At 46.3% G+C, this 18,695-nt stretch overlaps 1 protein-coding gene across 5 annotated transcripts in view; it reads right to left on the bottom strand.

Annotated features, from left to right (window-relative positions):
- Positions 1 to 18,695, bottom strand: part of Slc35f3 (solute carrier family 35 member F3) — a 121,316-nt gene that overhangs the window by 15,524 nt on the left and 87,097 nt on the right. For all 5 annotated transcript variants that reach the window (XR_606890.2, XR_606889.2, XR_606892.2 and 2 more), the window contains exons 3-5: positions 9,000 to 9,219; positions 3,760 to 3,885; positions 360 to 552 (exon numbers count right to left, since the gene is read on the bottom strand). Coding sequence is in view for 2 of the 5 variants with exons in the window: in XM_008823706.2 (XP_008821928.1) it covers positions 360 to 552; positions 3,760 to 3,885; positions 9,000 to 9,219 (539 nt within the window). In the remaining 3 variants the exon portion in view is untranslated. The remainder of the gene's footprint in view (positions 1 to 359; positions 553 to 3,759; positions 3,886 to 8,999; positions 9,220 to 18,695) is intronic.

Here is an 18,695-nt window from a genome sequence, read left to right as displayed (position 1 = left end):
TATATATATATATGAGTGTCTTGCCTGTGTGGATGTAAGAGCACTACATGTGTGCAATGTCTGGGAGTGGGCAGAAGAGGAACTGGAGTTAAGTATGGCTGTTAGCCACCATGTAGATGCTGAAAACCAAACCTGGGTCCTCTGCAAGAGCAGCCAGTGCTCTTAACTGTTGAGACATCTTTCCAGCCCATAAAAAGAAATCTTTAAGGCATAAAAATTGTTCTTTAAAAAATGCAAGGACTTTGAACAACCATGAGAATTTCAGATAGCAAGGAACCGTGCTTTTTGCTTCAGAACACAGGTCTCTTTAGGGTTTTCTGTCAATATTCAGGGTTCTGGACAGGGCTAGTGCCACTTACTCAATAAGAGAATGGAAAATCCACAAAGGTTTCCCCATGGAATGTCATCGAAGGAGCTCCAGTGTTCCACTTTGGTGAAGTAGAGGATGACAGGGATGCAGGTGATGAAGAAGATGTTGAACACACCCAGGATGGACAGGAATAAGGCTGCTTCTCCAAACTTGGCACTGCCCAGCAGCAGCTTGAACAGAACCTGTCAGAGAGAGGAGGAGGCAAGGCCACCTCTGGAGCCAGCTGTGGGTGAGTGGAGGAGTGCATATGTGATAAAGCCAGGGCTGACTGCACATTGGACACCATAGTTCTGTTGAGTCTAGCCTCAGTTGACTGTCACTGAAGGGCAAAGGAGCTTGATGGCACTTCATGGTCCATGCTATAATACCTCAGGGTGAGTTACCATCTGGCCTCACAGAGCACATCTTCAGGAGTCATGGGTCTGCACACTGGGTGTGACCATTGTGCTGTGTTCACAACTCCACACCCCTTGGAACTATCTGCCATGACCACACAACCTTTCAGGAGACCCAAAATGGATCTTGACTCCAGTCAGTGCACACACGTGTGTGTATGCACCTGTGTGTGCGCACGTGTGTGTGTATGAGAGATAGATATGTTCATATGCACGTAGGAACACGTGTGTGGGTATGCATGCTTATGTGTGTGTGTGTGTGTGTGTGTGTGTGTGTGTGTGTGTAGAGATCAAAGGCTGACCTCCGGTGTCTTCCTAGATTACTCTCCACCTTCTATACTGAAGAAAGATCTTTCACTTGAACTCAGAACTTGCTGATTTGGTCAGTTTAGCTAAGTTCCTTGGGGGATTCCTTGTCTCTACCTCCTACGTGCTGGGATTACAGGCAGCCCTCCTTGCCCAGCTGGCATTAGGTGACACTGGGGATTCAAACATCAGTCCTCATACTTGCAAGCAAATGCTTTACCTGTGGATAGCACATTTAACAGCCATTGCCCCCCAAAAGAGGTCTTTGCCTACAAAGATGTTTTCTTACCAAGGGTGAAGGGATTCTTCTCACCTGTTTCATCCTACTTCCCATTCCAGGAATGGCATGGTTTTTAGTGGAGTGCGCTAAAATTTATTCCAGTACCTGTTCTTGTTTGCACATCACTTTGGGTGTTCAAAGGCAGGAGGAGAGGGACAGATGTGACTGAGTGGTCAGACATGCTGCAGGCCCCATCCAGACTGGTGCTTGGTGAACTGGGAGTCCAGTTGAATATCTGCATGACTGTCCCTCCCCTCCCCCGTCCCTGTGGCTCCCTTGCCCAGTATGTTCAGTCAACACAGAAAGGACAAAGGACAGAGACGGGCTTCTGGCCGCCTACCTGTTAGTCCCTCTGACAGGTTTGAATATGGAGTGTCCCCCACAGGCTCATGTGTTTGAACACTTGGTCTCCAGCTTGTGACATTGTTTGGGAAGGTTATGGAACCTTCAGCGGGTGGAGCCTTGCTGGAGGAAAGGGGTCCCTGGGGATTTCAGCCAGCCCTACTTTCTGTTCTCTCTCTGCTTCCTGCCAGTATAGTGTGACCAGCAACCTCACCTTCTGCTGCAGTTGCTTGCTATGGTGGGCTGTATGCCTGTTGGAACTGGAAGCCAGAAAAACTTTCTCTTTTTTTAAAAAAAATATTTTATTATTTTTATTTTACGTGTATGAGTGTATTGCCTGCATGTATGTGAGTGCACCCGTGTCGTGCAATGCCACGGAGGTCAGAAGAGGGCTTCGGATTCCTCTGGAACTGGAGTTAAGGATGGTTCGTAGCCACCATGTGGGTGCTGGGAATCGAGCCCAGGTCCTCTGTAAGAGCAGTCAGTGCTCTTAACCACTGAGCCATCTCTCCAGCCCCTTCTCTCTCTTTTATAAGTTACATTTTTGTTTACTTTACTGCGTGGGTGTGTGCGTGCGTGCGCGTGTGTACATGCCATAGCACATGTGTGGAAATCAGAGGACAGCTTGCAGAAGTTTTTTTCTCTCCTTCCATTATATGGGTACTAGGAATAAGACTCAGGCTATCTGGCTTGGTGGCAGGAACCTTTACTCACTAAGTCATGGTGCTGGCCCTGCCCTCTTTCTCTCTTAAGTTACTTTGGTCAGGTATGTTGTCACAGCAACATGTAAAGGAGCTAAGAAAGGTTTCTGGCAGGAGGGGAGATGGAGACAGAAACCTGAGTTGGAGCGAAGTAGGCTGTGGCCCGAATTTCCTCACTTTCTGCCCTGCATTATTGCACAGAGAACCCATTAGAACACAGTGTGGCTGTCCACACCCTCTGCCTTTGGACAGTGGTTTCTTTGAAGTCTGCCTTACACTGCGCTCTCACACCCCTCTTGAGACGTATGTAGAAGCAGAGGATAACATGCTGTCTCTGCCTGTAGAGAGGGCCAGAATCCAGAGGATAGGAAGGCAAAATGAATCCACTTCCCTCAGACTCTTAACACAGGGTCCTCACAGCATAGGGAAAGCCCTTTCCCAGGCCCTTTCTGCACAGCTCCATTTTCACAGTCCTGTTGGTGGAGCACCAAGATAAACTCCACTGTTCAGAGTCTACAGGTTGCTTTCCATCCTGGATGCCTGAGAATTTTATGTTTTATCTCCTCCATCTGAGAAGGAGAGGGAGGGAGAGAGAGGAGCTGGGGGAGAAGGGGGAGAGAAGGGGAGAGGGGCCCTGGGAGAGGATGGGGGAGGAGAGGAGGAGCAGGAGAGGAGGGAGGGAGAGATGCAACTTAGGGGAGAAGTAAGCAGGAGGAAGGAGGGAGAGAGCAGGCCCAGGGAGAAGGAGGGGAGGAGCAGGAGAGGGAAACGAGATGGGGGCTAAGGGAAATGACAGCATGGAGTCTGAAGGACTTGAGGGTCCATAAGGCAGGGACCCTGTTTTGGAACTGACAACTGACATGTGTCTCTATACCTGCAGCTGGAATGGACTTTCAGATCGCTTCCGACATCGTGTAAAAAAATTTATTTTTCTTTTCTGAGGAGTGTCTCATGGTTAGGCCAGGCTGGCCTCAAACTCAGGACAGTGCTTTTACCTCATCTAGCACTGGGATGACAGGCATGGGCTGCCACACCCAGCTCTCCCGTCTTTCTGAGTATTCAGTTCATAAGCAATTCTTGAACTACTCCTGGATCCATACCGGCTGGTATCACAAAAGCCACGTGACCAAAGATTTACATGACAAAGCCACACCACACAATCTAGTCTTCATATCCCATCAGACACAAACACAGGGGCAAGCTGAGGGGCCTAGTCCTTCTCTACTGTCCTCCTGGACCCTGCCCTTGACTGTCAGCATCTTGGTGCATACTGAAAATACCCACACTTCTAAACAACCCAGGCACCACAGGGATCTCCCAAGTGACAGACCTTGAGTCCCAGAGCCCTGCTGCCCCTGCACCTACCTTGTAGAGGGCTGACATGGACGCGGAGCCCACCACCAGGGCTATGCCGATGACCGAGTGACTGTGGAACCCGTCAGCATAGGTCATCATGACAATGCCGGCGATGGCGAGGATGGCGGCCACAATCTGCAGGGAGGGAAGGAAACGCTCTTAGGCTGTGGGAAGGATTCACAGGTGCCAGGGAGCTAGAATGTCCTACTCGTGCTTCTGCCAGGTGGGGGGAGGTAGCAGAGAGACCGATGGGCATTGCTTACAGGGGCACCTAGCCAAGCTTGGCATGACCCACCCTGAGGCAGGTGGCAGCCAGGTGGTGGTGTGGCTTTGCCTCATGCTGCAGCCGGTGTTGGCCACTGAATCTTGAGAGCTTAGAGATCATGCTGTGGTGACTCAGTTATGACAGGACCCGAGGGGCAGTCCCTGGTCCACACTTGGGATTACCTGAGCTCCTTCCCAACCTTCCGAAGGTACCTCCTGTGGTCTGGCTTTTGTTTTCTTGTTTCAATAGGGAACACAGTGGGGAGAGAAATTTGTCCCCATTACAGGTCAGCAGTAGGGGCTGTCAGAGCACCACTGACCATCGAGGGCTGCAAACCACACCCTGACCTGGAGGTATGGCCCTTCTCAGTTGGTTCTCCCTAACATCACTTGTGCAGTTCTTAGCACTTCTGGCTTGCACAGAAACTTCCGGGACAAGGCCAAGCTGGAACAGCATCTCCAGGGACAAAGTGCTTAGCACGTAGGACAAGGGCAACGTGCAAGCAGGTAGCCACAGAGCTGACAGGGCCTTAGGGAAGGGGTGGGGAGACCTGTTGGACTGACTTGCAGCAGCATCAGACAGCTAAGATTTACTGAGAGCCCAAGAGATAAGCATTTCCTGTATAGTTTCTCATTTTGTTCTCCACACAGGTAGGTAGTGTCATTTACCTCATTTTATGGGCACAAGGACTTAGACTCAGAGAGGTTAAGGAAATTGCTCGAAGTCACACAGCTGGTGGAGGAAAAGCAGATACACAGGCTGTGGGTCTGTTTGATGACAAAGCTGGTTTAACACATATAATGGGCAAGTCTGATTCCCACGTGCTGGTTAATTGCAATTGTCAACTTGATGGAATTTAGAAATAGCATGGAAACACACTTCTGGGCCTGCCTGTAAGGGAGCTTCAGGATGGGGTTAATGAAGATGGAAAAGCCCACCCTAAATGCAGGCGGCACCAGCCCATGGGCTGGAGTCCTGGGCTGAATTGAAAGGAGAAAGTGAGTTGAGCACCAGCATTCATCTCTCTCTGCTACCTGACTGCAGATGCCATGTGACCAGCTGCCTCAGGCTCCTGTCACCATGCCTTCCAGTCATGATGGACTGTATCCTCTGGAACTGTCATGCAGAATAACCCCTTCCTTAAGTTGCTTTTGTCGGGTATTTTGTCACAGCAAAGAGAAAAGTAACTGATACACATGGTAAGCTGCTGCCAGCTACGTTCTTAGATGCGAATCAAGGCTTCCCTGGTAGGCCACACAGACAATGCTTAGGTTAGTAAGAGGCAACATGACTGACTCTCAGTGCATCTGAGCCACGTACTTCTAGTGCATGCCTCCTGCAACACTCCCATACAATGCTGTATTTCCCGGTAAAACAGAGGCCCTGTCAAGCTGATGACTATCGGCCTTGGTCTGCCTGCTTGTTCTTGCTGACTTATAGATCCCTTGGAGCCAACTGCTTCTCTCTGTATTACCATACACACGTATTTCATATCCAAATGCTACATGCCTTGGGAGCAACTGTTTAATGCAAGAAGCAGCAGGGATGGTACAACAGCAAACACCTCCTACCCTAGAACAAGAACGGAGCAGGCAAAACACAGAAGGGAAACAGGGTGGCTTCTGCCTGCAGGGCACAGGTGGTACAGAGATGCTGCTGCTGGGAATAGTTCAGCCCTCAGGAGTCAAAGGTACCTGCCCAGAGGAAGAATTCAAGGATGAAGGATGTGGCTCAGTTGGTAGAGTGCATGCACTTAACATGCACAGAGTCCTGGGTTCCATTCCCAACACCACATAAACTAGGTGTGGTGGGGCACACCTGTAATCCCAGCAGTCAGGAGTTGGAGGCAGGAGGATCAGAAGTTCAAGGTCATCCTCAGCTACAGAGTGAGTTTGAGGACAGCCTGGGATAATGAGACCCTGTCTAAAGAAAAGGAAAGAAAAATTAAGCAAGAAGAAGGAAAGGAAGAAAATAGCTGCATTTCTGATGATTCCAAAAATGTTTGAGCCCAAACTTATGGCTGATGTTTGAAGACATGAAAGACAATGGGCTATTTTCTTCCCTGAAGATTTGCGTGGCAGATTCCAGCCCTTTCCATTCTCTTCTCTATGTTAAAAATAAGTTAAGCACTTCTATCTGAGCTGGGCTGGGCAGAGGAGTTGGGGAGAGGCTAGAAGGATCAGAACAGAAAGGGTGGGAGCCACATGACTCCCCTCAGCTGTGGAGACAAACATCCCAGTAGCCCCAGAGCCCTGTGGGTTCACTCTGACAGGTGACACCTGGGACAGTGATCTCCCAGGGGCCCAGTGTAATTCACAGGGTCTGTGAGCCTGGCTGTGGGGCACGTGTTTTCTGAACATCAGCAGCCCCTTTGGAGGACCCAGCCAGTGCCAGAAGGTTGTGTGGGCAGCTTTCCACCTCACTTTCAAGTCCCCTCAGTCAGAAGACCAGAGCCCAGGGCCTTCCCCAGCCTGGGAGTCAATGGATTCTGGGTGTGTTAGGGAGGATGGGTCTGCTTTATGTTCTGCACCCTAACATATGGGAGTTTCTTGGTTTCATTGAGAAAGTATTCTCTTGCCTATTTTCTGAACTACAGTGAATCCTTTTCAAGGCTGGTCAAGCGTCCTGTGGATTTCCAAGTACTGGGCACAACTGCCTCATCCAGGGTGCCTGATGGTGGCCTCTGTCCAGTCTAAACACCAGGTAACTAAGACACAGAGACGTTGGTATTCCAGTTAAGGTCACACACATCATAAAAGAGTGCAGTCAATAGTCACAGCCTCAGCCCTCGCTCCCAGCCTGAGCATTTTACCACCATGCAAGAACCTCTGGTCCAGGACTCATGTGAAAAGCACCTGTCAACACAGAGACAAGGTCAGCTTGAGCTCCCTTCACACAGACACCTTGGTAACATCTCTCCCTCTGATACAAGGAGTGACTAGGGTCTCAACAGTATAAAGCACAAGTTCTTCTTTTTAGATCTGTTCATCTGGCTTAGAACTGTGAGAGCCCCCCCCCGCCCCCAGGAGCTGTGACCAGTGATTAGACAGCTGTTCTAACCACTTAAGTCTCATGTACATCTACCCCCACAAAGGAGAGTTAGCACTTAAGTTTTTGGAAATTTTCTAGAGATATAGCTGCCTGCCCCAGGAGACTGCAGGAAGGCTGAACGATCAGTGCAGTTACATGCAACCTTGGCTTCTTCCTCCAGTTGTCTTTCAAGGGAACCATTCAATATCATAGACACTGTGCACTCTGAGTACTTCCAGATTAGAGGGGGCCATGGGAAGCTCTTTAGTGACTAGCTGTGTACTCCTAGAAGTTACCACGTCTGCATAGTGCCTGCATGTTTCATCCCATCATCCATGCTGGCCTCATGGCCCTTCCCTACAGCAACCACTGAGTACTAAAGGCCTTGAGCACAAAATTGTAGTGTTCAGTGGTCCTCAAAGACCACTCCAATCAGAGGCCAACATGGCCAAATGGTATCACAGTGCAGGGCTGTTGGGAAGCTCGTCTATCCATAGACAGCGACCAAGCGCAGATCTAAGTGCCTCCCTGATCTCGTCTGTGAGTAGTTCACGCTTATTCACACCCACATTTCTCAACCTCAAAACCATTCTGTTTTCTCTGCATCATTGACCTTGAAGTGTCTCTTCCAGTAACAAGAATTTACTTGGGACATCTGAGTAACACCCCAAAGCTCCATGAATAATTCTCTTTGCACTCTAAATAAAGTCTGAAGGGGCATGATGGTAGGTCAACATCCCTTGGACATCCAAGTCTTTAGCCTCGAGTCAGGCAGGCCTGAGGCCAGTGACTACATGAAACACCGGCAGTCTTCCCAGAGCTGTATTAGATCATTTATTTGCTGAAGGTTTTTCTGGGTGGCAGGCCGGGGCGTGAGTTTTTTTTTCCAAAATTAACATTGAGCCTCAAAACAAACTCCCCCCCTCCCCGCGCTACAACCTAAAAATACAAACCAGCAGTTGACTCATGTCCCCACTGGTGTTTGTGTAACTCGGGTGGGTGGAGCCTACCCTTAGGTGATGTCATCATGCCTAGGACAATGAGGAGAGGATAGACTTGAAGTCAGCTCCTTGATGATTGCCAACATGGTTACCCTGCACTGGGCAGGTATAGTATAGAGGAGGAAGGGAGAAATGATTAGCTGCACCTGTGAGAGAGCCAGTGCCAGTGGAGTGACCAGTGTTCTGTTTTGCTTTGTGGTAAGATGACCAGCAGAGGCAACCCCTGGCCACCAGAGGGAGCCAGGCAAAAGCCGCTTATAGTCTGTCCTTGCTAAATGGCACCTGCTCCTTCCCAGTGGGTTGAGTTTCTCCAGGTTCCATTCGGTATTTGACAGTGCACTTACCACACTCCATGCAACTGTTAGGCAATAGGACTACCTTTGAATTTACTAAGACCCTCCTGGGAAAATTCCAGGCCACCGAGGGATTTCTCTGAGCTTGCCCTTTGTCTACAGCGTGAAGAGGAATGGCTCCCTCCTCCCAGTGTGAACTTGACATGAGGTGTTTCTGGCTATATGCTTCAGGCAAAGCTCCAAGACTCTCCCACACAAGGATACCCAAGGATCCTTAAGTGTCAGAGTGATGTCAGAAAGCTGCTGGCTGCAGGGTACATCCATGCCACGTGCTGCAGCCCAGAAGGTTGCCATGGGACGGGGTGCACACGCAGAGGGCAGAGCACATTGCCACTCCCCACTGGGCACACACTTGAGGGAATGCTTGTGGAAATGCTTGGGATGAGAGGCGCTCCCATGAATGCTGCCTAGCATGGTTGGCAAGCAAGAGGGTTTGCAAAACACACCAAGAACGAAACGCTGTGCTGGGCTTCTGCTGAGAATTAGAAGGATGGTAGCCAGCAGCTGACATGGTCCAGCACATGGAGCTAAGCAAGCCAATGGGAGGGTTTTGGTTGGTATGACTGAGCGAGGGAGGAAGACAGATAATAGAGAACTTACCCTCACTCCCATGAACCTGTCCCTGAGAACGATCCACGACAGCAAGAAAACAAAAGCTTTGTTGCAGCAGAATAACACGGAGACATCCGTAGTGTTTATTTTCTTTATTGCGTGTAAGTACAGGTAGTTTGTGAGTGTCCAAAGAACCCCGAAAGGCGCTGCCTTGGTAAAAAACACCTTCAAAGTCAAGCCATTGTCTCCAAAAAATTGACAGCATTCCCTAAAACAAGGAGAGAGAGGCAGTGTTATTGTCTCGGATTCACACACACCATGACTTGTCTTATGCTCAGTTAATATATATATATATGTGTGTCTTGAAGAAAATATAGGCGGGCTTGGGATGTAGCTCAGTTGGTAGAGTACTTGCCTAGCATGCTTGAAGCTCTGGGTTCAATCCCTAGCACTACATAAACCAGGAGTGGTGGTATGAGCCTTAATCCTAGCACTTGGGAGGTAGAGGCAGGAGGATCAAAAGTTCAAGGTCATCCTCAACTATAAAGTGAGTTTAAGGCCAGCCTTGGCTACACAAGACTCTGTCTCAAAAAATAAAAATAAAGACAGGATGGAGAGATGGCTCAGCAGTTAAGAGCATTGGCTGCTCTTGCAGAGGACCTGGGTTTGGTTCTTAGCACCCACATATGGCTAACAACTGTCCATAACTCCAGTTACAGGAGATTTGACTCCCTCTTCTGGCCTCTGGGGGCAGGCATTGGATGCACATGGTTCACATGCATGCAAAATATTCAAACACATAAAGTGAAAGTTAAAAAAAAAGAAAATATAAGAAGGGACAAGGCCTTTTATTATCATTTTATTATTTGTATGTGCATGTGCTTGTGTGTGTGTGTGTGTGTGTGTGTGTGTGTGTGTGTGTGTATACATATACATGCAGGTGCCTGCAGAGGAAGTTGGAGTTATAGGTGGTTGTGATATAGGTCCTGGGAACCAAACTTGGGTCCTTTGCAAGAGCAGTCCGTCCTTTTAACTACTGTACCATCTCTCTAACTCCTATTGTCACTTTGGTAAACACAGTCTACCTCTCCAGCCCCTGGACTTGCTTTAGTCCAGTGACCTTGCTTTAGTCCAGTGACCTGATTCCATAGACCATACCTTTAGTATACGTCAAGTTGGCTTTCTGTGGAAGGTGTGCTGGGATTATCTGACCTGGAGACCTGAGTCCGGGGTGACCGAATAAGGGGTTCTGTGACTCTCTGAGAACAAGACAGAATCACTGCCAGAGTGTCTGACCCATAGCCCACCGCATGCAGCTCAGGATGGCTAATAAGAGAGCCCAACATAAAATTGTAAACTTATTTAAAATATTACAAGGCTTTGTCTGATTTTTTTGTGATTTTTGTTTTTGCAACTCAATGTGTGGTTCTTGAGAGTGAACTTTGTATTTGTAGATGACAATATCATGTCACAGTGTCAAAAGGCTAGACAGTCCTGTGTTGACTAGACTTTTTAATTTAATTTTAGTTTTTGATAGGGTGAGTGGTGAGAGGAATGGGCATTTTGCCTTTGCAGTCAGGCAGGGATAGGAACTTTTTATAAAAAGATTTATTTTTTATTTCTATGTATTTGTGTGCATCTCTGTGTGAGATGTGGCTGTGAGTGCAGGTGTCCATAGAGGCTGGAAGAAGGTGTTAGATTCCCTGGAGCTAGAGTTACAGGTGACTGTGAGTTACCCAATGTGGGTGTCAGGAACTGAAATTGATTCCTCTGCCAGAGGATTCAGTGTGCTTAACCACTGAGCCATCTCTCCAGCTCCCGGATAGAGATTTTTTGAACACACTAATACATTCTGGCTATGATAAAATAGTTTCAACTACCTTATAATCTTCTCTCTACTTTATTCCACCATGTGGAAGTCCCCCCTCTCTAAGAGCCTAGGAAGAACAGAAGCAGCAAGCCCATCCAGGAGGTGAGAGAGTCTTTTAAGATAGGATTAGACCAGGGAACACCTCTGAAGAAATCTTTTCAAATCATTCCAGGTTCTCCAAAGAAGGATTCTCGGTGTTTTAAAATGTTTAACAAAAGCAATGCCAGTCTTCCACATAAAGCTGGGGGCGGGAGGTGTCTTAGGCGGTATTAAACATGGGGAGAGCCCATCGAGAGGGGCTCCTTGATCTGTGGCTTTCTGGAGTGAAGATATCACCTGAAGATCCTGGTGAGGAGGGGGATGACAAGGTTGTCCCTAGAGGTCCCTGTCCATGGTATAGCTCAGCTGAGGTGAGCAATGGCATCCAAGCAGGAAGGCAGCTGACCTTGACTTAAGAGTCATGCCTGACTGAACCCTCCAGAGTTAAAAAAGACACCACTCTAGCCAAATATCAAGTATTCTAGACCGGGAAGTAATGTGCCACAGAATAATGAAATCCAGCAAGCAGGAGTCAAAGGGGATTTGCAAATACTTCACATTTAATTTTGTCATTTGTTCTTGATAACAATTTAAGATGCAGCCTGTATTGTTTATTAGCCAACTATGAAATAACATAGAAGAAACAGAAAACTCATTAGTGGATGGGGCTGAGGGCCTGTGAAATAGAAGAAGAGAGTCACACTTCCCATTTGGACTGACATGGGAGTTTTGCCCCTGTGCTGATCTCAGAGTTCTGTGTAGCTTTTCAACAAGCCAGCACCAGGCAGAATATCCTAGTCACTAACTCTGCCATGAATCAGATCAACAGAGTCACTTCCATTCTAGGGAATGGAGGCACAGTACCCTCCAGTGGAAAGGCTGGTGTTTGTGCTTGCTGTGAGACATTCTGACAACACTCAGCAGCACTTTTGTGGGGTTTTCTTGAGTTCCCAAGGACCCTTGTGTGAAGGATAGCTTCTTGGATGTTTGTCATGGGTTCTCCACAGTGAGGCCAGGTCTTTGAGTAGAACAACAGGGCCACAGGTAGTCTTCTCTGACATTTGTACCCACCTATTTGAACTGTGTTTTCAGGTGTCCCCTTCATAAGGGATTGCTACATGTTATGATTTGACTCTGAAACATCCCCCAAAAGTCACAGTTTTGAACATTTGTTCCCCAACTGGTGGTGCTATTTTTGAGAGGGTGTGGAACCTTTAGGAGGTGGGGACTGGCCAGTGTGAGTAGATCACTAGGGGAAGGAAGGCTTATAAAGGTCATACCCAGCCCCTGGTTCCTGTCCCACTCTGCTTCCTGATCCACAAAGATGTGAATAGCCTTAATTACAGGTTCCACAATGACTTCCCCATCATGGTCGACCGAAATCTTCTAAAACCATGAGACAAAATAAACACTTCTCTTGAGCTGTTCCTGTCAGGCACTGCAGTCAATGGGACATAAAAGTAGCTAATTCACAGTGTCCACAGTCCGCCTGTCTTGCTATTATAAACGTGATTCATGACGTGGCATGGGCCAGTTAAAGCCAAATGGATACCTTACATCCTCTCTGAAAATCTATGTTTGACTTCTCTAAAGCCTGACAGTTGCAGAGAAAGTAAAGGAGAGGTTGGCACACACATGGTAACTGGTACTGGCTTCCCAAGTTGCTGGAAAGGCAGAGAAGAATGGATCTCCAATAAAAGACAAGGGTTCTGGGCCTGTGGGCCTGGCAGAGCTTGGATGGATTCTGATAATTCATGGCCAGGGAGCTGTAGTTTAGCTCAGTGGATGCTGGTTCTAAAGACACCAAGATGTCCATGTCACACGCATTTCCCCCCAGTTGGGCTAGTGAGCTTTCTGTTGTTTTAAGACCAAGGCCTGAGCACTAACTAATCCATACCAGCTGTGTATGTCTGGGGTTGTTTGGGAATCCAGGAAGAGATACAGAGCACAGATCTACTTCTTCCAGCCTGCACCCCGCTCCTTGGTTTACAGTGGATGCTCTCTTGATGGCCATCCACATAACTGGATAGACTGTCCTTCATTCCTTCCACTCACTGACACCCTGGACCCAAGTCCTGAGGACGGCAGGCTGTTCCTCAGTGCACCTGAGCCCTTCAGATCCTACCAGCCAAATCACAGGCTGACCAACACTGAGACGTGTTTGTTTACAGTCCTCCTGTGCCAATTGTTCCTGGATATGCCAATTACACAATTCAGTTAAATATTTCATGAACTAATAAAATATGAATAATAAAAGGAAGTGTTTTTTCTCTATGAGATCTAAGTAGAGCACTTCAAGGGAGGTTTAATAAAACAAAGCATTGAAATATTGATATCATGTTATATAAAGAAAGAAATATGACAAAAGACAGGAGAGATGATTGAAAATCTGTGAGTTCTAAATTCACAGTTTCTGACTAGTATTTATGAACTTGCTGTTCTTAAAAGAATCCCAACTTGTACATCCTGTTTTGGTAGGGTTAGGGTGGCTTGCCACTTAATTCAAATCAGAAAATATTTGGTTAGCATCTGTTAATTTCAAGACATTTTTGACATTTAAAGAGGAAGTAAATGTTTTTTCAAATATAACTCATTTTTTAAAAATTTGTTGATTTTTTTGGTGTGTGTATATCATCCAGAACATCCCAAACAATCTTATTCATCTATATACCCACTTCCCAAATGGCACCCTCCCATAGCCCCCCCACACCAGAGCCCATATACTCTGTCATCCCTGTTACTGTCCACTGTGTTGCTGGCAACCCCAGCTGTTCCCTAGAGCTTGCCCATCCGCTGAATCTAGTCAGCCTATCTAGAGATCCTTGTTTTAGGAAGATCAGCTGTTCCTCATCTAGCAGCAATCAATTGTCAATATTCCTTTAGATAGGATTGGGGTCTGCTGTTCATTTTCCCAGTTCTATGCCAGGATACTTTCTGGGAGTCTCTTGGGCCACCCTGGCCAACAACTCAAAAGAAGGTATCTCCTGTCTGCCATTGTTTCTTGTTATGTAGCCTTTAGCTATACATATGGACTCTTAAAAAATTATATTGGCCCCTTTAATCTTTTGTTATACTTTCCTTTTGGATGCTTAAGACCCTACAGTTGGCCCAGATAAACCAATTTATTTTTATTCTTAAGGCTGTTTGAGGATCTGTTCCTCGGGGGTCACATGGGCTTGAGGGGAGCCCCTGGCTCCTTTCTTTTACCAGTTCCATCTATGTGAAGAGAAGTCAAAAGTCCTGCTCGACCATGGCTGGCTTTGCTTGGAAGCATGGAGGAAATGTTTACTCTGTGTTGACCCTCCTTTTTGTAGACTGGACACTGGTTCAAGTCCATTTGGTAGGGTCTCCACAGCCTCCTTGATCAAAAGGACAGGTGATTCAGCACAGTTACAAGACATTTTGAGAGATGCTCATAGTCCCCTGGAATTTAGTCAACCTAGGAGGACAAGGAGCAAAAACTGTCTTTTATGTCCCTCTGACCAAATTAGTACAGGCCTCAAAGTATGGCTGTTAAACATCCAAGAAGGTTAGTTCTACCAGTCTGGTACTTTTAATTACCACGTGCTATGTAGATAAAGCTTGGGCAAAGACCAAACATTCTCAGATAAACCTTGCCTAGGCAGATATTATATTCCTTCATCTAGTTGTATGTATAATTTGTCAGTAGGTTGTGGGACTAATATGGTTCCCTCTGTTTTTTTAAATATTTTATTTATTATTTTTATTTTATGTGTATGCCGTGTATTGCCTGCATGTCGGTAAGTGCACCTGTGTCATGCAATGCCCGCAGAGGACAGAAGAGTCTGTCAGATCCCCTGAAACTGGAGTTATGGACAGTTGTTAGCCACCTTGGCCAACAACTCAATGGAAGATATCTCCTGTCTGGCACTGTTTCTTGCTATGTAGCCTTTAGCTATACACATGGACTCATGTAGAGATAATGTATGTGTAATTTGTCACTAGGTTGTCCATCTCTCCAACCCTCCTCTGGTTTTTTAAAACTAGCTAGGCATTATTTATCTCTCACATTGTCTAACCCTTCCACCATGGTTTCCCCATTTAAGGTGCCCCCATTTTCCCCATTTCTCCCTTAATAATATGAACCTTAGGGGATAAAGGGAAAGAAGAAGCTCAAGAGAGGAAGTAAATAAAAAAATCATTATTTTTATTTTATGTGTATGAGTGTATTGCCTGCATGTAAGTGTGCCTGCACTGTGCAATGTCCTTGGAATCAGAAGAGGGTGCCAGATCCCCCAGAACTTGAGTTATAGACTGTTGTTAGCTGCCATGTGGGTGCTGGGAATTGAACCCAGGTCCTCTGCAAGAGCAGCCGGTTGCTCTTAACCGCTAAGCCATCTCTTCAGCCCCCAGACGTAAATTTCTTAAAATTAAAAAAAATTAAAAACTTAAGTCTATGTGAGTGTGTGTCTGTGTGGGGTTCTATGCAAATGAATGCAGTGCCTGTGGAGGCCAGAAGAGGCCATCAGATCTCCTGGAGCTGAAGTTACAGGTAGTTGTGAGCTGCCTAATCTGGGTGCTGGGAACTGAACTCAGTTCCTCTGGAAGAGCTGCCATGTGCCATCTCTCCAGTTCCCTCAAAAGTAAAGTTCTTAAAGTTAACAAACTTTTTGTTTTAAACCAGAAACTTTCTTGAACAGTTTCCTTTGTAGTTTCTTCTGCATAGATTTTCCTGTCTCTTCTGGGGTTCTTTTTAAAAAGTTCAGAGTTGGGGCTTCTGACTTGATCTTCTTGATCTGTTTTTGCCTTTTGTCTTCTCTCTGTCTGGGTTTTATTTTATGACAGACTGTCTTGAATTTGCATTCCAAATTCTATTAAGAATTTAAAATGAAGCTGGGTGTGGTGGTACACACTTTCAGTCTCAGCACTTGGGAGGCAGAGGCAGGTGGATCTCCGAGACTGATATTAATAGAATACAAAAACGCCATGGAAATCCTGCCCAATTCTGCCTTGGAGAGAGTTGGATTGACTGAATTAGGAACCATAAAAGATGTTGATTCTGAGTCCAACCTTGAAAGATAGGTGTGATTTGCCCAGGTGGGTGAGTAGATAAGAAAAGAAGTTGTATCTATGAAAGATGAACATATGGTTATAAAAAAGAAAATAATCTTGGAAATTAAATATAGGATAAACAAAATTTAAAGGTAACAGAATTGGAATATAAATAATCTTCCATAAGATTAAACCAGAAAGTCCAATATCAAACTAAAAGACGCTTCAAAAAGGAAACAGAAAAAAATGAAAAAGAGGAAATAATAAAGAAATAAGCCAATAAAGTTCCCTAGCACTGAAGGACATGAATCTTAATACAAAGACCGACTAAGTGTTAAGAAAAATAGCAAAGGACCACAACACTTGTGTTTGTGAAATAAAGGGGTAAAGTATGACTTTAAAACTCCCAAGAGAAAGCTAGGCACGGTGGGGCCCACTTGCAATCAGCACTTGAGGGACTGAGGCAGGAGGATCATGAGTTGGAGTCAACCTTGGGCTATAGAGTGAGAACCCATCTGAAGAAAACAAGCAAACAAATGGAATAAAACTGATTAAGTCAAGGGACAGGAAATCATAACAGGACCAGGCATCTCAACAACCAGAACAGAAGCTAGACAATCATGGATGCTATAATAATTGAGGAAGTTTTTTTTTTCCTAGTCAGGGTTATGAAGCGAGCCAACTGTAGATTCAATGTGAAGATAGAATGCAGACATTTTCAATGATGGTATACATGACAACATTGCCTTCCAAGTCACTAGAGAGGACGCACCACAACATGCATGCACGAAGGAAGCCACAGATATGGTAGGAGCGGCAGACGGGGCGGGGGCGGGGGGCAGACAGCTGGGCAGCAGGCGGCAGACAGGGGGGCAGTAGACAGGGTGCAGCAGGCAGGCATCAGCACTGGCACTAGGGGGCTGCCATGTGCCTGACAGAGGCTTTTGGAGGGGGTTCTCCAGGGAAGGCTTACTAACCAAGCAAGATCAGAGAACATTCGGGAAGGTTTTTGAGATGTTGTTGGAAAAACAGCAATCAATAAATTAAAATAAAAACAAGTTAGATTTTTTTAAAGGTGAACATTGATGTCAGGAGAAATGAGGGGTTGTTCATGAGGGGAGGTGTTCAGTGGACAAGGTTAGCTTGCTCATGATAATGAAAACCCTTTTAAGCCCGTATTGGGGTATTATCACGTTGGAGGGGATGAAATTGGCAGAAGCAAGGGTATGGTGGACAGAAACCAGCCTATTTAAGAAAGACCAAGAGAATGTCATTTCACTAGTTTGGCTTAAGTCCCAGGGGAAATCATCTACAAGGCTCAGGGGTGGCTTCAAGTAGGCAGACATTGAACAGGAACTGCTATTTTCTTAAACGAATTCCTTCATTACTATTGTGGTTTGCAAAGTATGTACATGTATTAAATTGTTAAAAATAAAAATTAATTAAAAATACAGAAGGGAGGGGTCAGGTTGCTGTGGTAGAGGAGGCTGACAAGTGGGCACTCTGAGGTGGCTCTGCGTATGTGGTTGGGGAGAGGGGAGAGGGGAGAGGGGAAGGATTCTCAGATTAAAATAGGTTTGGGGGCAGATCTACCTACAGCCTGTGCTGCTTGTCAGTAATTTCCCATAATCCTTTCTCCTTCTGGACCTGTCACATTTCCAACTTAGTGTGTTTGTGCCTCTCTACCCCAAGACAACTCACACAGAAACAAGCATCTCCTGTCAGCCCCCTTCTGCTCACACATCCACCTGTACACTGTCCTGACCCTCCTATCACACTCTAGCCACTCGAACCGAGCAGATGCCCCTCTATTTGCCCAGACCCCAAGACCAACTGCTCATAACCTTCACATTGCTGATTCCAGCAGATACTGTTGGGTGCTCATCTTACTCCTGGAGGTCCCAACATTGTGGACTGTTCCCAGAATGCCATCTTGGCTTCAAACTTAGTATGCTCCCCAGGGCTCCTCCCTGGATTTAGAATTGCAGCTCCATGTGTGCTTTCTGCCCTTTGGAGATAGTATTCCATCTCCACACCCTTCTGGTTCCCTCACCTGGAAGTATTCCTCCAGGCTTCTCTCAAGAGCCTTGTTTAACTCTGAACAGACACACCCATATCACTTATGCTACGGGCCGAAGCCCAGATGGTCTCCTCTGCCAGTTTGATACCATCTTTGTCTTGGACATTCCTGAACACCTTGAAACCAGCCTCCCTGAAGAACCCCGAACCACCACTGCAATCCTCACTCTCTAGAGGATGCTGTTTCTACCCAGACCCAGATACTTGGGAATCACTCTTAGCATCTCCTTTTCCCTCTTCATGTTGAATTTATTACCAAGTCCTGGAGGTTATGTCTCCTAAATATTTTATCCCCAAGGCCATGACCCTGGTCCGTGTTCTGTCCTCTTTCACTTAGACTACTGCCAAAGTCTAAGAGAGTCTTCCATCTGTAACCCGAGGCAGACTAAATTATTTCAGAGTGAACAGACTGAGGGTTTGTATCATTTTCTACAAAATCCCAGACCCTTCACTGGACAGTGTGTATGAGGGAAGACATACCCACAACATCACCAGGTTCAGACTAGATCTGGACTGGTTTCTGACAGCAGTTCTGTGTCTCTGTCTCCACCCAGATTCTAGCACCATATGGACAGCCTGGCTTCAAGAACAGATACTGTGGTTCTGCTTAACTCTCAAAATCTTGAGGAATCACATCGTTTGAAATTTTATGCACAAATGAAATGTTAGTCATAGTTTGTTACTGAAAATTGGCATTAAAATACAATTATATCACCTTTAATTTTTTCCACATAATTCTCAAG

The sequence above is a fragment of the Nannospalax galili genome, unplaced genomic scaffold (genome assembly GCF_000622305.1).
Source record: "Nannospalax galili isolate Female #2095 unplaced genomic scaffold, S.galili_v1.0 scaffold2452, whole genome shotgun sequence".
In the NCBI taxonomy this organism is placed as follows: Eukaryota; Metazoa; Chordata; class Mammalia; order Rodentia; family Spalacidae; genus Nannospalax; species Nannospalax galili.
This window is presented reverse-complemented; position numbering and strand designations above follow the sequence as displayed.